At 40.9% G+C, this 25,771-nt stretch overlaps 1 protein-coding gene across 2 annotated transcripts in view; it reads right to left on the reverse strand.

Moving 5' to 3' along the window:
- PLXNA2 (plexin A2) overlaps positions 1–25,771 on the reverse strand; it is a 611,865-nt gene that overhangs the window by 119,319 nt on the left and 466,775 nt on the right. For both annotated transcript variants that reach the window (XM_084853404.1, XM_084853402.1), the window contains 2 exons: positions 23,645–23,796; positions 8,342–8,459 (listed from right to left, as the gene is read on the reverse strand). In XM_084853404.1, the coding sequence (XP_084709530.1) occupies positions 8,342–8,459; positions 23,645–23,796 (270 nt within the window). The remainder of the gene's footprint in view (positions 1–8,341; positions 8,460–23,644; positions 23,797–25,771) is intronic.

Genomic DNA, 25,771 nt, shown 5'->3' on the forward strand with positions numbered 1-25,771 from the left:
CCCATTATGGCTCTCATCTGCTATCTGGCAACATCCCAGCTGCATTCTCTGGACACTGTCATCTTGGTGCTTCAGCAGCACAGTGAATATGAGAGACTTCTTCATTGCTCTCAGATCATTGCATTTCCCGGAAGGCATCATACAAACTGCCATATATAATCAATTCAGTGGTCAAACTAATCCAGTGCCCTGGCTCTGAAAAGTGACCTATGCTGAATGTTTTAGATATACTTTTCCTAGCTTCAGGGAGCTTAGAAGGCATTCAAAGAGGCTATATCTGGAACAGAGGGATAGGTTTTCCCCATTTATGAGACTGTCTTACATCAGGATCTGAGTTTTATGCTACATAATTATGCTCTAATGACAGCACTGTAACCTAGATAGGTGATTGAACTCAGCATAAATAGGTGTTTGTCCCAATTCCTGCCTGGCCTAGTGAATAGCTCTTCTGTGCCATAATTTGTCTCCTTTCTACAATGGGAATAATGATGCTGACTTCTAGAGCAAAGTGCTTTGAAATCTATGAGTGAAAAGTACAGCAGTGTTAATAATAAATTGTGCTTAACGCTGGGTGGTTACAGTGCTGAACTCCTAAGAAATATAAATGGTACATTCTAAGCCTTTTTATTAACAATGGACAGGAGGGCCATTGCAGAAACAGGCAGGCTTTAGGTCTTATGTGGCCTCCAGGGCACTTATCATTGTTGAGCATAGGCTTATCCTTGTAGGGTATCATGTTTTGATTTTTAAGATTCCAGCCCTTCATGGTTGCAAATATATCAAAGCAAAAGCAAAAGCATCACACTGAGGGCACAAGATATAAGAAGCTCAAATTCCTTACTTTTTTTTTTTACATGTCATGATTTCAATGATAGGCCAAGATTTTTGAGCCACCCCAGCCTCCAATTATAAATACTGTAGGTTAAATACACAAGATCAAACAAGCTGCATATCTCCATTCTTGAAGCGAATGTGCAAAGTATATTAATTCCATGTAACAAAATATTCAAATGAGCTGTGACTCACCTAGTATCTCCTGGTCCTAAACAAGTTGCTTTTCCTTAGTCAAAAATCCCCCATGCTTTGGCTAGCAGTTAGTGTTTTCCTTGTCTGATTCCATTGTATTTCTGTAATACTTACTTTTTTGTTATCCTGGGATAACACTACATCAAAAGGGGAGCTAAACTCTTCCTCCCTCTCTGTGGTCTGTCACCCAAACTCCTTTTTCTTCCTACCCAGTTTTAATACCAGAAGTGAGCTAGGCTGGAAAAAAGTGCTAGGAGCGGTGATATAAAGAGGTAAGGCAAAAGAAGGAGGAGGCAAGGCAGGCAGAATTCAGCTCCCCCTACCTGCATTCCCCTGTTGATGCTAAAATGAAAAACACACTGTTTGCTTTATACATGAACAGGAAATACACATGAACAAATATGGGTACCACCATTATATCTACTTAGGCCATAACACAGTAATAGAACCTGGTTAGTGTTGGGCATTGGAAAGGAATGTTGAGGCTGGGCCCAGAAACAGAAAAGAGTACTTTCTAAATTAAAAGAGCTTAAGACTGATATGGCTTTTCTTTTCTTTTTAACAAGAAACTCATTTGATGACTGCAGATGAATATTTGTGTGAAAGGACTGGGTTGATGAGGTTTATGTAACAGATACTTCAACTAGGTGTAAAGGGTTGCAATTTTAATTCCTAAGTGACTTTCCATTTCAGTTCAATGGGTGATTCTTGATACTGAGGGTCATTTTTTGATCCTGGTTGGGAAGTATATAGATAAATTACTTGCTATGATTAAGAGATGTGGGCCTATTAATGATTTCCTGGTTATGTTTCATGATTGTTTTAGTAAATTGGTTGATACCACTTATGATTATTTGATTGTGGGTGGGGACTTTAATGAGGTCTAGACCCTTTGTTGGATAGGAGTACACTTCCTCCTAAGACCCAAAGAGCAGTGAGACTCCAGGTTTATATGGTTGAATATGGTCTAATTGATGCTTGCAGAATTTTACATCGTGCCAATACTTTTATTTCACCAGTTCATCATAACTGCTTTAAATTAATTATTTTTGAGTTTCTACATCTTTGCTATGTCAAACAAAAGACTGCAAGACTGACACACTGGTGGTGTCAGATCATGCCCCAGTATGCTTGGAACTGCAATTTTCTGACACCCCTAGGACCCATGGTGTCCTTAATGTTTCTCTTCTTAATAATGAGAAGTTTAAAACTCAGATGTTAGATGAACTGACGGAGTATTTTAAAGCTAATGAGGGTGAGGCTGGTTCGTGCACCATCGAGAAGGAGGCCAGTAAAGCTTTCATAAGGGGCCAAATGATTGCCTGTGCCTCTTACCAATTTTTTTTTTAAAAAAATCAACAGATGTCCTTAAATAAGAAGTTGAAATTTCTAATAACTCGGTTTGCCATTTTCCATACTGCACAACTTTAGTAAGAGTTGCGGAATGCTAAGCATGAATTGAACAAAATTCTTTCACAGCAAGCGGAATTTGCTCTGACTTGTTTTCGACAGGCATATTGGGAAACCAGTGAACATCCCAGTTATATCCTTGTACATCATCTTAAACAGCAACACCGAAATGTTATCTCAGTTATCAAAGATGAGAGTGACAAAAGTATATACTTTTCCCATAGATAAACTATGTTTAAACTTTAAACTAACAATTTGTAAAGTTTTATACCAATCTTTACAGCATTGGTAGCGAAATGTCAGAGCAAGATATGGATGCTTTTTCTTCTCATATTAATCTCCCATGCTTATATTCCTCACAACGACAACTTCTTTTGGTTCCTTTGCATTTGGAGGAAATTATTAATGCAATTATGAATATGAATACAGGGAAATCATCCAGTCTGGATGGATTCCCAACTGAGCGGTATAAAACATTCTCCAGCCTTTTAGCTCCAAGGCTGTACAGCCTTTATAATCATATTTTTGAATCGGGCTTCCTTTCTTCAACGTTAAATGATGCTTATATTACTGTGATTCCTAGGTCTGGAAAGGATCATACCTATTGTGCCAGCTATCGACCTATATAATTTATTAATGTAGATATCAAAATATTAACAGCAATTTTGGCCTATAGACTGCAACAAGATATTACAGCATTGGTTCGACCAGACCAGGTAGGATTCAGTAAAAATAGACAGGGGACTGATAATCTCAGACTAGTTGTTGATCTGTTTACCTTAAATCCTGAAAGAACTGACCAGGCAGCCATTATTTCTTTGCATGCAGAAAAGGCCTTTGACAAAATTCACTGGAAATTTATTTTTACTTCATTGACTAATTTTGGTTTTCCTATAGAATTTTTGAAATGGGTTAAAATTCTATACTTGGCCCTGAGAGCTAGAGTTATGACCAATGGTTTACTTTCGGCTTTTTTCCTACTTGGGCAGGGTGCCAGACAAGGATGTCCACTTTCCCCATTGATATTCAATTTATGTTTGGAACCCCTGGTGTGTTATTGAACAGAACAGTAATATTCATAGTTTTGTGCATGCTGGCTTAGAATTTAAAATTCTCTTCTATGCTGATGATCTTTTGCTGTTTATCTCGAAACTCCAGTCATCAGTTCCAGCTTTGATGAAACTGATTAATACTTTTGGTGATTTGTCTGGCTATTCAATTAATTGGACAAGTCGATTGGAGAGAGGTATACTCTAGTGTATTAGCTAATTGGCAATTTCCAAGGTGCCCAGATTTCATTACATATTTGGGAATACATATCCTTAGAGATATATCTCAAATTATCAACTTAAGTTATAAAAAGTTGATTAATGATATTTCACAAGATATAGATAGATGGGCTTCTTTAAAGTTGAGTTTATGGGGTAAGGTTAATACCCTTAAGATTAATACTATATCTCAAATTGTTTATGTTATATGTGGGATCCCCTTACTGATACCTGGCAAATATTTCCAAAAGCTTAATGCTTTGCAAATTTGGGGGTGAGGGGCATCCTTTCCACCAAGAATATCTTTGAAAAGGATGCAACTTCCAATTAAAGTATGTGGGTTTGGCTTTCTGGATCTTGCTACATATCATTGGGCTTATCTGCTGAGCTGTACTAAATTTTGCTCTTTTCCATGTAGATTTGATTTTCCGCCTTGTTCAGTTTTGGAATCTTCCTGTCTACAGCCTCTCTCCAATTAGGTTCTTGGCATATTAAGGTGGACAGAGCTCTTCCCACAATCTCAGTGGCCAGAGATGTGTGGCATATAGTATCATGCTAATTACAGTTTGACCAATTTTCCCATGCCAGATTGACTCTATGGGGAAATCCACATTTAAAAAAGGGGAAGGAAAGTGTTTTTGTGGCAGACCTGGATGGGTAAGATGATTTTTACCCTGGGTCAATTATTGGGTGCTGATGATGTGTGTGTTTTTTTGTCATTTTCAGCTTTCCAAGATAAATTTGATTTGCCTGCTAGAGCTGAATGGCATTATTTGCAAATGCAACATTTGTTAGAATCTAGCTTTGGTCCTACTGCTTTTACCACCTCGGAGTCCCATTTGCTACTGGAAACACTTATTGAAGCTGACCAGGTATATCAACCCACGATTCATGTTTATAAATACTTATGAACAGTGAACAAATATTATATACAGGGTCTTCAGCAGGAATGGAACAGGGAATTGGACTGTTCTATTCTGCCTAATTAATGGATCACCATTTTGCCATCTGTATCTGATATGTCTATGGACCTCTGATTACGTCATATTCAGCAAAAACTCTTGTTTGGGGCTTATTGGATGCCACAACGTCTCTTTAAGAAAGGTTTTTCTAACTTGGCTAATTGTTGAAAGTGTAATACAGTTAATGCTACTTTTATTCATACGTTTTGGAAATGCCCGATAGTTGCTTCCTTTTGGGAGGAAGTTAGCATATGGATAAACTTTGTATTGGAAAGCTCTTTAATATTTACTGATCCATATGTTCTCTTAAATTATTTACCAGCTTCTTGGAATGTAACTCATAGTCAGTGTTAATGGATTTTTCGCACCCTCTTGACTGCTAGAAGACTGATACTACAATACTGAAAGGATAAAGGCTCACTGCCTATAATGCAATGGATTGAAGACCTAACAACACTAGCAACATTCAAAAGAGTGGTATATGGGCACCACTCCTGAATGGACTGATATTTGTTCTGCTTTTACTGAAGTTTATGTGTAATCTATTCCTTTTTTAGAATGTTGTAATATTTAAAACTGAGGCCTTTAAGTTATACTTGCTATTTTTAATATTGTTATTGTTATTGCTTTTGTTTTTGTTTGTTTGTTTTGTTGAAATCTATAATAAAAAATGATTTAAAAAGAGGCTCGGCCCAGAATTGTCTCAGAATCAAAAGGGAACTTTTCTTTTGACATATATCCATTTCATTATGGTATTTAAGCAGCAGCAATTTGCCATTATGAAGTCTGTGGCAGTGCCGACAGAGAAGCAAAAACTGTCCAGGCAACAGGAAGAAATTATGTGGTGGTAGCTTTTTCCATTCATAAACAAAGCACAGCAATGCAAAGACGAATAACGTTCAACATATGTTTAATGAGTTGCTGCAAGGTGTTACTTGGAGATTCATCTTCACAATTGCCTTCACCCATGTTTAGCAAGGAGAAAGAGCTTTCAGAAGAGCTTCCAAAAATATGCCTGAAATTATCTTCAAAAGCAGATCCTGAGCTCTTTAAAGTACTTGCTCTTTAGGTTTTAAGACAACTTTTAAAGTTATTACTTGGCTAATCTCTAAGTGACAAAATAAGCAAGACAGTAGCATAGCACTAGAGCCAGGATCCAGCATGAGTTTTTTTTAGGCCTGTGGAAGACTTTGTGCTTGGTCAATTACAGTTTCTACCCTTATACCCAATTCACCATCATGTACAGCTTTTTGATGCAGCCCTAAGCTTGAAAAGGCAGGTGGTGTTCAAAGATATCACCAGGGCAATCCTACCATTGCCTTAGGTGTTTTAAAAATAAAACAGAAAGGTGGGATGAAAGATATCCTAATAACGAAATAAAAATGCATAAATGTAAGAGTTTCTGGTAATTCTGAAGTCTGGAGTCCCTCCCTCCTGTAAGCTGTTAATATGCAATATTTTTCCAACAGAAAAATAATTTTCTATTCTAGTAAAATGTTCATAACAGTGATGAGAAGGCAGGTGCAATCCAATTTGTCTATCAATTACTTTACGAATTGTGGACAATTGGTAAGCACTAACATGTAATCAGCACAAAATCAATGAGGCCAGATAACCTTGTTTAGGCAAAAATGGAAATGCAGAAAAGCCCCAGGTGTGACTTCCAAGCATATGAATAAAAAGGTTCATAATTAAATACAAGGGTGCAATGATCACGTCAGGAATGGAAGGCTGCAACAAGGAACTCTGGATTAAGCAGATAAATTGAACCTCTATTGAATTAGCATCTATTTGCTACATAAATGGAGAAATATGCTTGCACATGAAGGAAAGATAAGAGAGAGACACACGCACGCACGCACACACACACACACACAGATTGGAAAGGGAGAGGGAGAGGGAGAAATAAAGAAGCAGACACATTTCCTCTTCAGAAGCTATCAAAAGAATGGTATGTCTTCGGTAGCCAGATAAAAGTATTCCACAGTCTTCTGAATATAACAGAATGGAAAGATGTATCTCCATAGATTAATTCCAGTAAATTAAGTTCCAGAGAAATAAGGGTTCTCATTCTTTCCACTGTGAAAAGGGGTGGGAAGGGGAGGAATTATGACCAGCATGATGTCTTTCCTTGCTACGATAGTGCAGAAGGGGATCTTAAAAGTACGGCAAACTCACAGTTAAAAGCACACTTTGTCACAGAAGGTACCCACAAGCATTAAGTGTCAGCACCTGTGCCAGGTGGATCATCGTATAAGGCACGTAGAATTCATTTTTGTCTGACAAAAATATATACACATAACGCATACATTGTTTACATTGACTGTAATGTCTCCTCTTTGGGGTGTAAATGAGATATAAAAGTATGTAAAAGGCTCTAGTCCACAAGCTAGATCACTAAAACATACCAACTATATAAAGACCAGTTAATGTTAGGGCCACACATTATGTCTATTTATTATATCTATACTGTTTCTTAAATTTAGAAACCATCTTTACAGGCCCCAGCTGGTATGGTCTTCTACGGCGTGTATGACTCAATTTGTATTTGTATCCAGAAATTCTTTTTGCACATTTGTTTTCACAGGTTCTGCAATTTGCACAAATTTCTGAGCAATATGTACAAATTCAGTCATAATTTGTGCAAATTTTGCCATAATTTGCACAAAGTGCCCAGAAATTCATGCAAATTGTGGAACCTGCCCCCCTGCCCAAATTCTAACACATGCAGAATGCCCAGAAAATCTGTGAACTGGCCTGACTCACTGCAGACGGAGTGAGGAGTTGCAGTAGGAAATGGAACGAAGTCTGAGGAGCCAAACAGGAAAACTCATCGAACTTCCAAATGAATTTCTCTGACATCACTAACTAGAACACATTGCTTTTCTTGTAATACAGAGGAGTGTGTAATACAACACATATAGGGTGTTGGAAGGTAACCTGTATGTAGTGAGAAGGTATGCATAAACCCATGTCAGTTAACTACTGACCACACTTCTTTCTTTATCATTCACTCCATTTTATCACTCCACAGACAGAAACCAAGGCATTCCTACTTGCCTGGATAATAAAGAAAAAAGTGTGGTGGTCAGAGACAAGTTCCAGAAAAGGAGACACATTAATATATCGCGTCAAAAGGCAAAAGGTGTTTTGTCATGTTATGACCCACATGTGAGGGCCACTGAAAATTGCTTCCATGCACTGGCCCTCACACACAGAAGACGTTAACATTTATAACCAACTTAACACATGGATAGAAATGATCATCTGAAGCCACAGTTTCTGGGCAGCCAGTAGCACTGGTATGGAACCATGCTGAATGTATTACGACATATGTTTTCATAGCCAAGAGCCTTTTCAATCATATTACAAAGGAGACTGAACAGAGGTTGCAGAAGAGTAGAACATAAACCCAAGGTGACTGAAATGCACAAAAAAAACTATATCCTGATAGCTGGTGTGCTAAATGTGATCACAGTACATAACCTAAACATTGGCTGTAACATCAAAACATGAATAACAAACCATTTGTATCACTTTGGATATTTCTGGATTCCCCTTAAATATTCATTTGCTAGAACTGGAATTAACTCTTTATTATTTATTTTATTTATGTATTAATATTTGATATGACTTTGCCAAATCAATTAAAACGATGGTTGCACTCACACTTACCACAAATGTGTAATGCTGTGCAGACTTGGCCACAAATTCTGACTTGCATTCTCCAATGCAGAGGAGTGCAGGACCGGCACTGATTTCAGGCTCAGCCTGTCCCATCTCACACACAATTCTGAAAATGTAAAATGCACAATGAGTTCCATGAAAGGAAGAGATGTTGCTACGTATCTGCACTCCCCACCCCATCATTTTCATGCCTGATACTCTCATCTTCTGAATGAGCTAATTATGGAGTCTCTCTCTTTTTCTTTTTTGTTTTTGTGATGAAGTAATTTAAAGGGGAGAAAGTCAAAATTAGATATAATTATTGCAAGCTGTAAACTTGGGTGCTAAGCAAAGCACAAATGGCAAATATATTAGACTATAGAAAAGAAAGTGTGAAGTCCTTGAAGTAACGGATGAGTTCATTTACAGAACAGCTCTCACTTCAGGTCGCAGTTTCATCAGCAACAGGCACACATACTCCAATGAGGTATGATAGACTTGACACGTTTGACCACAAGAGAATGCTCTGATAGTGGTGAGAGCATGAAGCAAGTAGAATGGAACATTACTGACACAATGCAATAATAATCACAGATAAAACAGCTAATGTATCACATTTGGGGGAAGCGAAATAATGTATTATGCATCTGCACTCAAACCAGTTAATGCTGGTGGTAACATAGATGGGTTGGGTAGGCCACTTCTCATACTCCTCTCCAAAACATGGAGGAGAATGCGATTATGGCTGTTGATCCCACACCCCATGCACTGGGTAGATGTAGGAATGGACCTGGTGCATGTACAGCTCTACACATGATCAAGAATCATGGTTCCATCAGGGTTCCTATTCAGAAGTAAGGGCCCTGCACACATTCAGTTGTACATGCATCGGGTCTGTTCTCATGTTCTGCCCTATGATCAGAGTTGAGGCCTGGGGCTGGGAGACACACAGCAGTATGGTGTGGGGCCAGTCACTATGATTTAAAGCAGTAAAGGGGAGTATAAAAAGAAAGCTAGTATATGTCAATCTCTATCTGTCTATGTTGGGTTTTCTCAGGCTTATGCTGTCCTTTATCTGGGTGAAACTTGGTGCGATGCGGCTCGACATAGGGCTAATGCCAACATTTGAGTTATTGCAGGAAATAAGGATGAGTAGGAGTTCAGTGTAATGCAAAAGGGTATCCCACAGACAAGGCTACGTCATATGTATAATTCAACCGTGGGTGGATTTTGCAGCTAAAAGTAGGTGCGGTTATAATGGCAAATATAGACCTGCTCACTTTAGCAAACTGTGCCCCATCTCCATGCTGCACCATATTGGTAAGAGTTACAGCCAGAATCTATATTAGTTATATATTAATTGTGCTTCATCCATATGATTCACCTCTGCTCTTAAGTGGCTAATTCCATTTTGAATACAGGATACTCCAGCACAAGGAGATTGATTCTGACAACTCCACTGTTCATGTACTGATTAGTCTTTTGTATTTAAGTGCTTGTTATTAAGATATTATCCAGCTGAAGTGACTTAATATTTACAGCTTTCACTAGCCTCATTCTGCACATGATTTCAAGCTCCCATTTTTTCTAAGGAAGAGCCCTGTTTAATTCAAAAGCTGGCATTCTCTATCACCATCAAAACGCCAGCTGTAATAACAAGTATTGCTGCTAAGGATGGGCAAAGAGAAAGCTGTTCACTCCAAAAATGAATTGGGCCCCTTCAAGTATTCTAGGCAAACACTGAAACCATCAAGAAGGGGTTGATGTTCAAAAGAGTTCATAAGGGGGCCCAATTCTACTCCCCTTCCACCACTCTGATTTCAGGCTAGAAAACACACTGCATAGTAACAAGGCCAATATCCACTTCAGTTTTGAAAAAAAAAAATGGGAGAAGGAGGATGAGTGGCATACCAGGCCTCTCCCATCTGTACTGGAGCCTCCACTAGAGCTTCCCACTACCCTGTCCTTGCCCCCAAAGTAAGCTTTCCCCTTTAGGGATGAAGAACGGGGTGGTGTGTGTTCATGAAAGTAGAACTGAGGTGGGTGTGCTGTCTGCCCCAATTCTGTTTGCAGAAATTGAGCAGGGTTGCTGTTTTTTTGCCTATGCAAGCACCCCAACTTGGTTTCTTCCATCACCCCTAATTGCTGAACTGATGGCAAATCATTCATTATGTGAAAGCACAATGACAGCATCACTCCACACCGTCCTACCATTTTCTGCAGCTTTAGTCAAATTCACTCCCACACAGAAACTTAAATTGACAAAAAACACCGTTGACAGAATGCCGAAAGAGGCTTAACATTAAACACGTAAATGCTACCAAATGTGAGAGCTGCTATCACTGCATATCAACACAAGCTCCCCATAGAGAGGCTGCCCTTGGAGAATCATAGCAATTCTTGTGTATGCCTAAATCCTTTGTATGATCTTCTCTATCATCCTCTTAATCATGGATTATGTGTGTGCCTCTTTCTTACTATGTTCAAAAGCGAGCTTCACACTAAATGCAATGGGAGCAGTGATTCATTTTGGTCATGGCACATGGCAGGTGTATAAGAGGCTAAAAAAAGAGTGGAGGTGGGGAGAAATTCTCACAAATTCCTCTTCTCAAAAAGTTTTAAATGGGGATTTGGACTGGCTTCAACAGAAAATGCTGACACTGTGTAATTTAAAAAAACAACAACTTCAAAAGTATATTATTGTAGCATCATCCTCAGAAATTAAATACATCAAGGGCACTTTTATGATTGACTTACCATCCACTTCCTAAATTTGTGATGGCACTACAGCGTTGCTGAAATAAGGATGAACACTTGTGTTGTAAATGAGCTAGTTCAGACTAATTTACAGCAGCCTTCCCCAACCTGATGTCTTCCAGATGTTTAATTTAGATTACAACTCCATCAGTACTGACCATTGGTCATGCTGGCAGGGGCTGCTGGGAGTTGAAGTCCAAAACATCTGAGGGGCATCAGGTTGGGGGCTGATTTGCGCCCACCCACCCTTAGCACACCTGTCACTCCTCCAGGCCTACAGCTCTCCATGTGTGGATGTCACATCTGCATGGTTATTTTCTGGATTTAATGTAGGTTAACAAAAATGTGTTTTGGGGCTATGCATGTTTGATTTGTCACATGTAAGTAACATGCAAGCGAGATGTCCATCCATGGGTGGATGACTGGCCCATAGACAAGACGTGGTGGGCAGAGAAGGAGGATGCAATTCATCTCTCTCTCTCTCTCTCTCTCTCTCTCTCTCTCTCTGTGTGTGTGTGTGTGTTGTGTGTTGTGTGTGTCCTATACATTTGCCCAAACTGAACCAATGTGACTTGCATTGCCAGCTGGATATGTGGTGGAGCTGTGCTAAACTCTGCAAAAATACACTCCTCTCCCTTTGTAAAAACACCATGTTGATCATGGTATCATCTTTTACTGGAGTGAACTTAATGAGACTGCACCAACCTTGTAGTTTCTCACAGCTGTTTAGTCTGACTGTAATCCTACTGAAGTAAGTCCCATTGATTTCGAAATTACAGAAGAAAGTATTGCTCATTCTAACCTTTGCTATTTAGTGTGACTCAAAAAGAAGAATCCACATTTTACATGGAATGAGATTCCGTTCTTTTTAGTAGCCTCTAGTTATACCTGCTTTTTCATCCTTCCATTGGCAGAATTATTAGCTTTGAATAATAATGCACAGTTATGACATCCACAGGCAAGTAGGAAATTAAAGTTGGGATATTAATTGCTATGGTTCATGTGCTCCGAGACAGAAGTGCTAATCCATTCCAGGCCAAAACCACAGGTATCCTGTCACAAAATGATGCTCTTGGAAGAGCTATAGGGGGCTGATTACTGGGTTAAGTGGCCCTTTAGCCAATATTAACCTAATTGCTGACTGATAGATAGCATGGCTAAGAACATGGTAAAACATTACTGCTTCAGAATCCAGTCTGCCCACAGAACCCTTAAGAGAGTCCTTTTATCTGGATTCATCTTGAAAAAGCAGTCAACACTTGCTGTTATCTTCCTAGGATAAATGTTTTAATGATGTTAACAATCTTTGAAAGCTTGAGAGCTCTAATTAGAGTTGTGATTATAAAATCAGGGTTTCATACTATCATCAAAAGATGGTAATTTTAATAATCCCCCATCTCTTCTCCTAAAAATAAAATGGAACACTACGGTGTATAAAGTATAATGGCTGTGCAAACCCATTCCTACTGTAACTTCTGATGGCATTAGTGCATGGCCTCAAGCTATTACTGTAATAATAATATTACTTTGCTCTTCTATAGAATCTTTTAGCTGGGGATCTAAAGGTACTTTACAAGTACTAGGCCACCCATGGCACTTTAGGAACAATAGATCAATGCAGTTATGCTGGTTTTTGAGAGGAGGCAACTGAGGTACTTAGCAATGTAGCGATTTGCCTAATGTGAATGAGAGATAGGATTAAAATATCCTGCTGCAACCATTTGAATTCACTGCCTTCCCCCAAACCAGGAAACATAAACTCTTTCCTTGCAGTGAATTGTTTGCTAGTGCGGTCAGATGCATTGCCTCCATCTGCTCCACTTAAAACTGTTGGAATAGCAATGGCAGGGGAACAGACCAAGGGCTAATCTACATTTCGCCCGCTATTGCACCGAAGTCGGGGTCCTGTTGGGTTAAACGCAGTCGCATTAAAACATGATTATCCACACTCACCCATTTTCCCCGTTGTTGTTAGGGATGTACAAAATACTTACCTCCAGGTCCGGGGGTGGGGGGGTCCATGGGGGGAGGAGGTGATCTGTCCCTCCCCCCGGAATCCTACCTGGCCGTCTCTGCTCCGTGGCAATTCCGCAGAGCTGCCAGCCAGCTCTGGAGCACCAGCGATACAGCCACCTGGGCTGATGCGGACACAAATGGCATCCACTACACCATTTGCGGCTGTAAAGGTCTTAGTTTAAGCTAAATGCAGCTATTTACAGCTGCATTTACACTAACTTTTACCTCCTTCTATCCCCTGCTTTGGCTTTTTTTTTTTTTAAATTAAGGATCACAACTGAGTGCCTTTACACACGCTGCCTCCCCCCCCCCCATTCTCCCGGTAGCTTAACTGGTGCTGTAATGTTTTCTCATGGCCCCAATTCTGGGCACTCACTTACTCAAGAGTAAGCCACATTGAACTCAGTGGAACTTACTACTGAGTAGACATAAGATCACCCTGTAAGTCCGCAAGCCTTGAATAAGCCCCATTGAGCCCCATAGGTGCTCTGGGACAAAAGAGGACATTGCTTCTGAGCTTGGTGGGGTGAGGGATCAGAGGTGTCTCCCTTGATTGGAGGGAGGCATTTTACCTTCTGCTCCCTCCAATTGAGAAATGCAGAGGCAGGAGATGCTCGGGTCGGAGGGGCGGGGCTGCTTGCATCTTAGAAGACTGCCCAGTGAAAAAAATTATGCTTGTGTGTGGGGAAATAAGGCTGGAGAAGCCACTATTCTTCGAAGATTTGAAGATCTGAAGATTTGAAGATAATGTCTTAATTAAAAAAAAAAAAGATCACTTAAAGGCACTCAGTTGTGATCCTTAATTAAAAAAAAAAAAAAAAAGCCAAAGCAGGGGATAGAAGGAGGTAAAAGTTAGTGTCATTTGAAGGGAGAGAACACCCCCCTGCTCAGTGCAGGAAGCCTGATTCCCAGGCGGTCGCCCATTGAAAATTCTGGTCAGGGCTGACCCGGCTGAGCTTCCCAGATCAGACAAGAGCCAGCACCTCCAGCCCTCTGCTGTTTGGTGATAAAACTTCCAGTGCTAAGGAAGCTATGCTATCAGTAGCCAGAAGACCAGATGGGGGCATCTAGAGCTGTGATTGGACAGGACGGAAATACAAACACTGCTGTATATGGACAAGCATGGGAGGGGACTACAACCTTATAAGGTAATAAACACAGAAGAGCAGAGCACATGAATGGGAAATACCAGGATATCAGGGTATTGAAAGCGGGAGCACGGAAGTGGGAAATTCCGGTCCAAAGTTGAGGCGGGTCCTGCATAGCGTGAAAGACGAGCAGTGAAACCTTATTGGAAGCGGAAAAAATATGTAAGTGTAGATGGCCCCCAAAAGGGTTGCAAGTGAAGGGATGATTTGTCCTTAGTATTTTTGAAGCACTTATGAGGAGCAATAACAAGGGTCATTCAAGGTGCAGAACTAATTAACAGCCCTAGATGCATCGGAGAGTCTTGGGTGCTAACAGAAGTCAAATGTGGGGAGGGGGAGGGGATGTTGCTTAGCAGTCAGGTGGAGCCAAATAAGTTTCCTTTTAGCCTGGGTTTCTTGTGTATAAAAAGACTAGTATGTCTGGTGGTAGTAGTGTTTTTCATTCTGTTAGAAGCCTGGCCTGGTTTTTTCAGCTGTTTTATATTTCTGACTGCTTAGCCAGGGAACTATCTGTTCATAGTTGAGTTAAGCTGGCTAGGCCCTTCACTTTCTGGATTCACTTTGCTTTATTCAGCCACTTCTGCTAACGAAAACTCCAGACAGGATGCATCAAGAAAAAGCTTAAGAAAACCTTCCTCCTTCCCTCCCTCCCTGCTGCCAGTCCTCCTGTAATCATTAGCATTTACCGGTGACATTTTCTTTAATACAGAATTGTTGCAGCATGAAGTCCGCTCTACAGCTGCAGCAGACTGAACTGGAAATAAAGTGATTGAGTGCTGATGTGGTAGAATGGGCTGTGCCACTTCAGATTGCAGGTGGGGAATCACATTTTTGAATGCTCCCCTATGGTAAACAACAACAACCATAAGTAGTCAACAACTCGCATAGCAGGTAGAGGCTAGTGCCTTTCTCCCTGAGGTGTTTGTTTTCTATTTCCACAGTACTTGGAGAAACACTCAAGAATGGTATCTCCTCCTGCAATTGGAAAGTGGTGCAGTGAGTCCATTCTATCAGCTCATCCAGCTGTGTGTATAGGCCAGGCCTAAAACTATACAGGAGTTGATTCTAATAGGTGAGCACTGCTGACCTGAGTTGTAAGCAATTGAGATGAACTTAGCTTTTGTGAAACCAGATTGTCTAAAGTATCCTCCTAGACCTCGCTGAACTTGATTATTCAAAGGAGAAGCCAAGCTGAGGAACAGACAGTGGCCCAGTTTGCATGACCACAGCATCTGAAACGAGCCACCGTGGCTTGTTGTAGCTGCCACATTAAGCCGGGTGAGTGCTGGCTGGATTTCCCTAATTGTCCATACTGGTGCAGCTTGCTGTGTCATCTGAACCCAGGCATCATATCTTGCTTGGGGTGGGCAGCAATCCTCAAATAATCCATTGGCTCTTGTTGGGTTATTTGAGTGTTGCTACTCACTCCAAGCAAGCCATACCACCTGGGTTCAGATGACACAGTAAGCTGTGGCAGTGTGGGTAATTAGGGAAATCTGGCCAGCATGCACATGGCACGCATGGCAGCTGCAGTAAGCCATGGTGGCTTGTTCCAGCCACCATGATTATGCAAACTAGGTCACTTGTTTTTCGTGCTTCGTGCCCTTTCCAAATGGGAACTTTATCTTGCTTAGTAGTTCTACACATTATTAATGTATTTTATTTAAGGCTTCACTCCAAATGGCAGAATCCTGGAGGAAGCATGTTATTTTGCTAGACTCAAGCAGTCGAAGTATAAACGGTAGCCATACTCTACTTAGCCAATAAGCTTTTGTCTCACTTCTAGGCCTGAAAAAGAAGGGAAGCTCTCATGCCATGGTGAACTTGGATGCTAACTGTTGACACATGCTCTCAAAGGGTGGATTAACACAGGGGTGGGAAACTTTTGGCCTTTCAGCTGTTTTGGCCTATAACTCCAAATAACCCAAGCTGGTGATGAGGTATCCTGGGAGATGTAGACCAAAACATCTGGAACACTACAAGTTGCCCATCCCTGGATGAACTGAAACTTAGCAAACTCATTTTGTATAGGTCACCGGAGTGCCACCAAATAGGAACTTGCTGCTCCCAACTGGTACCAATATAAAGCAATGTAGCAAAATGCCATGCACTGCGCTCTGTAGTCTTTCTGCTTCCCATGTTATGATTGACATGAGATGGGGGAATTTCCTATCTGACAGTGCAAAAGAAATCATAGTAAAGTGTTACACAGCTAAGACCCAGAAGCCATGGCCACTACTGATCCAGTTCTGGAACTCTGGCATATCTACGCTGTCCTCAGAAAGAGGCATATAAGCTTTCTTAAGCTTTCTCATGTTAAATTACATAAAAAGGACTTAGGGTACTGGAGGGTCATGGAGACATCCGTGCTGGATGTTTATCTCCACTTTGCTCCCAAAGCTTTTGCCATAGGAGCAGAAAGCTACTATAGAACACAAAATTATACTATACATTGCCACAGGATTCTGTAATGGCCAGTATGATCACATTAGAGATCAATACATGGTAAAGTATGTAAATATCAATAAACGGAAGTTAGCTCTGTTAGCAGCTACTAATTTAGAAATAAAGACTGCATTCTCTGTTTTCAAAGACTGTATATTGAGGCTTCCTTTTTAAATTTTTCAAATGTTTAAACTGTAATATAGTTACATTAAAATATAACAAATATAACAAAATATAAATTATGCTGGAGCTAAGATGTGGAAGATGTGTGCATCTGCTTGTTTTTTACTAATCTTCCTGCAGCACTTGGCCAGCTGTTGCTAGTTACAACACTGAAATCTTTGAAGCTAAAACAAAGAGTTTAAAGCACTGTAAGACTAACAGATTTATTCCAATATTTTTCTAGGTTACATCCCATTTGGCGAAGGGGCTTGCGTAACTTAGTGAAGCCATAAGCTATGCCGTGCAGGGCCACCCAAGACGGACAGGTCATGGCAGAGAGTTCTGACAAAATGTGGTCCACTGGAGAAGGAAATGGCAACCCACTCCAGTATTCTTGCCAAGAAAACCCCATGGAACGTATCACAAGGCTAAAAGATATGACGCCGGAAGATGAGCCCCTCAGGTCGGAAGGTGTCCAATATGCTACTGGGGAAGAGCAGAGGGTATTTCCAAGTAGCGCCAGAAAGAGTGAAGCGGCTGGGCCAAACCCGAAAGGACACTCAGCTGTGGATGTGTCTGGCGGTGAAAAGAAAATCCGATGCTGTAAAGAACAATATTGTTTAGGAACCTGGAATGTCAGATCAATGAATCAAGGTAAGCTGGAGGTGGTCAAACATGAGATGGCAAGATTGAACATCGACATCTTGGGAATCAGCGAACTAAAATGGACAGGCATGGGCGAATTTAATTCAGGTGACCATCATATCTACTGTTGTGGGCAAGAATCCCTTAGAAGAAATGGAGTAGCACTCATAGTCAACAAAAGGGTGGGAAAAGCAGTACTGGGGTACAATCTTAAAAATGATAGAATGATCTCAGTACGAATCCAAGGCAAACCATTCAACATCACAGTAATTCAAGTCTATGCCCCAACCACTGAGGCCGAAGAAGCTGAGGTTGATCGGTTCTATGAAGACCTACAACACCTTCTAGAACTAACACCAAAAAAAGATGTCCTCTTCATCATAGGGGATTGGAATGCTAAAGTAGGAAGTCAAGAAATAACCAGGATAACAGGCAAGCATGGCCTTGGTGTACAAAATGAAGCAGGACAAAAGCTAATAGAGTTTTGCCAAGAGAACATGCTGATCATAGCAAACACTCTTTTCCAACAGCACAAGAGGCAACTCTACACATGGACGTCACCAGATGGTCAATATCGAAATCAGATTGATTATGTCCTTTGCAGCCAAAGATGGAGAAGCTCCATACAGTCAGTAAAAACAAGACCTGGAGCTGACTGTGGCTCAGATCATGAGCTGCTTCTTGCAAAATTTCGGCTGAAATTGAAGAACGTCGGGAAAACCACTAAACCGTTCAGGTATGACCTAAATCATATCTCTGATGAATATACAGTGGAGGTGAGGAATAGATTTCAGGGATTAGACCTGATAGACAGAGTGCCTAAGGAACTATGGACAGAGGTCCGTAACATTGTTCAGGAGGCAGCAACGAAATCCGTCCCAAAGAAAAAGAAATGCAAGAAAGCAAAGTGGCTGTCTGATGAGGCTTTACAAGTAGCTCACGAAAGAAGGGAAGCGAAAAGCAAGGGAGAAAGGGGAAGATATACCCAACTGAATGCAGAATTCCAGAGAATAGCAAGAAGAGACAAGAAGGCCTTCTTAAATGAACAATGCAAAGAAATCGAGGAAAACAACAGAATGGGAAAGACTAGAGATCTCTTCAAGAAAATTGGAGATCTCAAGGGAACGTTTTGTGCAAAGACGGGCATGATAAAGGACAAAGAAGGCAGGGACCTAACAGAAGCAGATGAGATTAAGAAGAGGTGGCAAGAATACACAGAAGAACTATACAGGAAAGATCTGAATGTCCCTGATAGCCATGATAGTGCGGTCACTGAACTTGAGCCGGACATCCTAGAGAGTGAAGTCAAGTGGGCCTTAGGAAGCATTAATAACAACAAAGCTAGCGGAGATGACAGTATTCCAGCCGAGCTATTTAAAATCCTAAAAGATGATGCTGTTAAAGTGCTGCATTCAATATGCCAACAAATCTGGAACACTCAACAGTGGCCACAAGACTGGAAAAGGTCAGTTTACATTCCAATTCCAAAGAAGGGCAATGCCAAAGAGTGTTCAAACTACCGCACAATTGCGCTCATTTCACATGCCAGCAAGGTGATGCTCAAAATCCTACAAGCTAGGCTTCAGCAGTATGCGAACCGAGAACTACCGGAAGTACAAGCTGGGTTTAGAAGAGGCAGAGGAACTAGAGATCAAATCGCCAACATTCGCTGCATCATGGAGAAAGCAAGAGAATTCCTGAAAAACGTCTATTTCTGCTTCATTGACTACGCTAAAGCCTTTGATTGTGTGGATCACAACAAACTGTGGCAAATTCTGAAAGTGATGGGAGTACCAGACCACCTTACCTGTCTCCTGAGAAACCTGTACGAGGGTCAAGAAGCAACAGTAAGAACCAGAGATAGAACAACCGAGTGGTTCAAAATTGGGAAAGGAGTACGACAAGGCTGCATATTGTCACCCTGCTTATTTAACTTATATGCAGAGTACATCATGAGAAATGCTGGGTTGGATGAATCAGAGGTCGGAATTAAGATTGCTGGGAGAATTATCAACAACCTCCGATATGCAGACGATACCACCCTAATGGCAGAAAGCAAAGAGGATCTCAAGAGCCTCTTGTTCAGGGTGAAAGAGGAGAGTGCAAAAGCTGGTTTGAAACTCAACATTAAAAAAAACTAAGATCATGGCATCTGGCCCTATCACTTCCTGGCATATAGAAGGGGAAGAAATGGAAGCAGTGACAGATTTTACTTTCTTGGGCTCCAAGATCACCGCAGACGGTGACTGTAGCCATGAAATTAAAAGACGCTTGCTCCTTGGGAGGAAAGCTATGGCAAACCTAGACAGCATAGTCAGAAGCAGAGACATCACCTTGCTGACAAAGGTCCGTCTAATCAAAGCTATGGTTTTCCCAGTAGTAATGTATGGCTGTGAGAGCTGGACTATAAGGAAGGCTGAGCGCCGAAGAATTGATGCTTTCGAACTGTGGTGCTGGAGAAGACTCTTACGAGTCCCCTGGACTGCAAGGAGGTCAAATCAGTCCATCCTAAAGGAAATCAACCCTGACTGCTCATTGGAAGGACAGATAATGAAGCTGAAGCTCCAATATTTTGGCCACCTAATGCGAAGAGAAAACTCCCTGGAAAAGACCCTGATGCTGGGAAAGACTGAAGGCAAAAGGAGAAGGGGACGGCAGAGGATGAGATGGCTAGATAGCATCACGGATGCAATGAATATGAACTTGAGCACGCTCCGGGAGAGAGCGCAGGACAGGAAGGCCTGGCGTGCTATGGTCCATGGGGTCACGAAGAGTCGGACACGACTGAACGACTGAACAACAACACATGGGTGTGGGGGGGGGGAATTGTAAAGGTGGGGTTAGATGGGAATTAAATTGTGAATGGTCGCTGTGCTTTTGCACACATTTAGAATGCAATCTTATACATGCTTATTCAGAAGTAAGTGGCATTGAGTTCAATGGGGTATGCTTCCAGGTAAATGGGTATAGGATTGCAGCCTTAAGCTCTAATTGAATTGTCATTTGTAACTGTACTTTTTGCATTTCACTGCCATCTTACCCTATCTTTTACATCACGCATCTGATGAATTGGACTCTAGTCCACAAAGCTTACACCATAATAAATGTGTTAAGTCTTTAAGATGTCACAAGACTCTATTATTTTTGCTGCCACTGACTAACAGGGCTACCCCTCTGGAAATGCTTTTAGTCAGTGGGTAAAAAGTGCTTAATGTATTCTTTCTTACCTTGTCCTGCATGGATGGGCATTTACAGACATGCTTCTCCTTTCAGTACACTGGTTCTCCCCCCTGCCCCGAATAGAAATGCCACAAAAACAAACAAATAAGCAGCTAACATGGGGACATGTGTCACTGAGGAAGGGTTGTTTGCTGGGCTTTGTTACATGCCTATTTTCTAATTTTCAGCTGACATTTTTCTTAGTGAAATAAATGAATTGACTCCAGCAGAGGCCTATTCGGATTAAACTGCTGTCACTGCCTCACACGCTTAACAAATGGCTGCCTGCATCTGGCAGCACGGCGGGATGCATTCCAATTGGAGCAGGGAGGAGGCTGAGTGTAAACCACAAGGTACTCATCAGGAAAGTTGCTTAGCAAAGCAGGAGCCCAGACTTGGGAGGGAAACAAATGCTTAATAAAAGTTTTAAAGGGTCGTTTAATCCCTGAGATAAAAAAAAAAAATCAGTCTCTTGGTTCTTAGTTGGTGCAAGCTAGCCTGAATCATTGGAGCGCTGTTGATTTATACTAGCTGAGAATCTGGCCTGACAGGTACGGGGTTTTCGTTTGTGCAGTGCTGTGGAACAGGAAAGGAGGAAATGACAGGAATACAGAACCATGCATGTTGTTGTGCTGGAAGGTGACTCCAGAAGTCATCCTGGCACTGAGGCAGGGTTAATTAGCATAAACTATTAACACCAGTTGTTTTATTTTCCCTACAGTGTGGCATTTAGGTCATGTTAGCCCTAAGAAAAGTATGGTTTTGCATCAGAATATCTAGGAATCTCTTCAGACATTGAGAAAGAGCATGTGGAATTATTCCACCTTGGAATACACTTGGAGGAATTATGGTTTGACAGGGCTCCAGTTTCAAAATCCTCTGACACATTCAGAGAGCACAGATACATGGGGGCACTTTCAAACAAACATTGCCATACAAGCATTCTGAGATAGAGCAATGTTCACATGGGAGGAAAGTGCCAGAACATTTAACTATTGGGCAATAACTGGCCCCGTTATTTGGGAGGGGCTGTAGCTCAGTGACAGAGCACATGTTTTGGATGCAGTACATCCCAGGTTCAATCCCCACCATCTCCAGGTAGAGCAAGAAAAACTGCCTGCAACCCCAGAGAGCTGCTATCAGTCAGTGTCAACAGTACTGGGCTAGATGGACCAATGGTCTGAGCCAGTATAAGGCAGCTTCCTATGTTCCTATGACACCAAAGGGGTATACAAGTATATAGTACTTTCTTCTCAAAGCAGAGCTCCTTCATACCCCAAGTACCCTCCTATAACAAAGACTTGGCTTTTTCTGTGATGTATCAGATATTTAGTGTGTGTGCATGTGTCTGCAAGAAAAGTTCCATTAATGGAACACTGGAATAGTTAGACCCCATTTAAAAGGAAAAAGTGAAAAACTACAAGCTCAGGGTTTTTTCTGGGGTGTGTGTGTCTAAATGACTGAAACATGGTGAACACTCTTGTTTAACAACACAGTCACCATATCTTGTTGATATTGAAGTTAAGGAGATTATCACCATTCAGGGTTTATTCATAACATGCCTGCCGTGGTGGTCATGGCCAGTCACAAAAGACTCATTTTGCAGAAGCCAAATCAGTGAGACTAACAGAAAAGAACTAGCCCAAGAACCTAAGTACAAGGCAGAGGTGGGGGTCTGAGCTCCAAAATATAAAATCACTCTTTTGAACCCAAATAAAGATTTTGGGTTTAAAATACTCCAACTTATTATACAAGGGAAAATGGAAGGAAAAAGATCAATAGGAAGAAGATGAACATCATGGTTAAAGAATTTGAGGGAATGGTTCAACTGTACTTCTATACAACTATTCACAGCAGAGGCGTCAAAACCTAAAATAGCTGTAATGATAGCTAACCTCCAATAGGAGATGGCATCTTAAGAAGTAGAAGAAAGATTTTGAACACAAATAAAGGGCAGCACTTTACTTTGCAGCATGGCAGTCTCCCAATTAAAAATAGTTTAAAATAATCTTAAGAAATAAAATTAAGTCAGGGAAGCTAGTGGGTACCAAGAGAGGTGTCTGTGGGCACATTGATCCCCATGGGCACCATGTTGGAAACTTAGACTTAGAACATCCGGATCAGGAAATTCTTCCCGAGGCTGAGTAATGGATGGTACCTCTAGCCAATACCTGTAGTTAACTTGAGGTAAGCTGAATTATGGAACTCCCTGATACAAGATAATAGCTGTGGCAAAGAATCTAGCAATTTTCAGAGGGTTCAGATATCAATATAAAATGATATCAGCAACTGCCAGTTGATTATGCCAAACTCTGCCTCCACCTGTCACCATTTTGTGACTGGTAGGACTCAATGATTTTCAGCTCTCTCAAGCAAGCCGTAGGGGTAGAAAGTTTGAGAACCCTGGAGTTAGACCACACTGGAACTAACACTGGAAGGTCATTAAATATACCAGATGCCATCCCTATGCAGAGCCCAGTTTGCCAGCTTCCCCTGTACTATAAATAATAATCCCCAATACAATTGCATATTTTACATTAAACCAGAGTAATTGTCAAATTCATAACATTATTTAAAACTGTGACTTAACTAGCGGCTATTTAACCCCAATATCTGGCTAGCAAAGTGCTTTTTACACAGGTAAGAGGGCTACATTGGGTCCTGCATATTATTATATTTATTACAACCTTAAAACATTGAATGCCACCGCTTATACATTGTTTCCACTAATGGTTCACTCAGGCTTATAGATTTATTCTATTGGGATTACCAGTTGGGATTCCAAGTTTAAAAACCACCATCTACCATTCTGTTCTTTCTAGCATAGGTATACTCAATTGTATTGTTATCGTTGTTACAAGCTAAATGTTGTAAGTGGTCTAGTTCACATTAAGGCTCAGGTGGAGATACATAAACTCACTGCTCAGCAATAATGTACTGCTCTTCCAGCGGAGTGCACTCCACACCAGCCACTTGTACATTGTGGGCTATCTCAGAAAAATCCAGGCCCAGATTGACACCACGAATTGTCACTCGTGTTCCTCCTTCTGGTGGGCCTGACACTGTTAGGATCTGGAGAAGGAAGCAAAGCATAGTGTTTACAATAGAAACAAAATTGTATACTTCCTAAAAAGCCAGAAATCGTTTGAGAAATTTCTGGTGAGAAAAAGAAAACGCGGTTCTGCAAGTGGCTGTGGAGAAGGTACAGGTTTCAATTTTCTCCCATTGGAAGTATGGGTTCTATGACCGTGAGCAAAATATAGTTATTCTGGACCCCACTGGCCCATTTTGAAAATGGGTATGACATCTCTGTTCTTTGGAGTAGAGGGTGGATAAATGTATGAGACCATAGTGAACATCTAGGATAAGTCTTGTGGCAGATGAGGCCAGGATAAGGCATTCCTTCTTAATGTGTAGTTCTGGCCCAAGTGTCTTGGTGAAACAAGAAACACACATGCAGACATGTCTTGTCAATGGGCACTGTAGTATAAAGTGGTATAGTGGTAAATTTTGAAGTGCAGGAGCTCACCATGAAAGTGTGTGTGTGTGTGTGTGTGTGTGTACACACCCAACGCACACACACGGAGCAGCATTATATATCCAATTTATTAAGAACAGCATAATTATTAAGAACAGCATTAATCCTGTGTATAGTTTCCTGGAGTAAGCTCCATTGAACTCAGTGGTGCTTACTTCTGACTGCATAGAATCAACCAGTAAAACACACTGAGCGTTAATAAAAGATCTTCAGCCAGCTGGAATGGAACCTTCAGCTTTTAAGTAGAAAAAATATGTCACAAATTATAGGGAAACTTGAAATCCTCACCATTACCTCATTCACTTGCTAGAGCAGGGAGAGTTCTTCAGTTACCTGGTGCTCTAGCAAGTGACATCGCTGCTCCTGCTGTGAAAAAAGTACTAGAGCTGTGCACCCCCCTCCCGTGTTTTCCTTCCACTATACTAAGGGCGCTATAGCATGAACAGGAGTCTGCTTTCTCCTGCTCATTTGTCTGTTTCAAAGCTCTTCTGTTGCAATGTCAATTTGTCATTTATTACCCCTGCTAATACACTTCTTAGTTTGCTATACACATGCCACAATTATCTGAGGATTATGAGATTGTTTTTGATTTAAATAATGCTAAATATTCAAAACCTGTTTCCTCTCACACAGGAATAATTATTCTATCTACCTACCTACCTACCTACCTACCTATCTTTCTATGCCAAGAAGATTATGGAGTATTTGTTCCGGTCAAAAATCAACTCCCCTGCAACTGTCACTACAAAAAGTAGTTAACAGAAGAAATTGCATCAGGTACCCATTGTATATGAGTGGATATGTGAAAAATCAGCTAAAAATAATAACAAAAAACTACAGCTAATATGAGGGACAATGAGAAGCATTTATCCAAATATAAACATGGAGAACAGTGGGAAAATTAGTACATCTTTAATGAGGTACTATGCAAAGATACCTGGAAGTGAAGCATTAACTGGGATAGAATATGCAATGAAGTGTGAGCCGCCCAAGATATCTGTAGTGATACCAAGTATCTGTGAATATTACAGGAACAGAAATATCTTAATGGTTTGTGACTGCAAAAAGTAAAAATTGTAGTCGGGCAAGTACATTTATTGGGACAAATCAGTCTGTTACAAAATAGTAAGCAAGCTTTTGATTTCTCCAGAACTCTTCATCAGGCTGAATGTTAATCAAAACTGAGATGGCATAGGAGAGGGGAGGAGAGAAAAACTGACTTGATGTTGGAGCTACAAAGTCTGCATTAGTCAGAGGCTTAAGATGGGAGTGTAGGAGAAGACTGCAGATTTAGGGTGCAATCCTATCCATGTTTAGACAGAAAAAAGTCCTATAACTTCAAGCATTCTCCAGCCAGCCATGCTGAAGCAAATAATTGTTGATCCCCCATTTTGGAAATATAAAATCCAGCAGTCACACACATCCGAACCGTACCGAACATAAAGAGAGAAACATAGCCATTTGTATATTATCAAAGCTGGAGATTAATTTTAGGGTCTGTACTAGGTA

This window comes from Heloderma suspectum, chromosome 4 (assembly GCF_057233095.1).
Source record: "Heloderma suspectum isolate Gila_16-S chromosome 4, 16-S_ref, whole genome shotgun sequence".
Taxonomy (NCBI): domain Eukaryota; kingdom Metazoa; phylum Chordata; class Lepidosauria; order Squamata; family Helodermatidae; genus Heloderma; species Heloderma suspectum.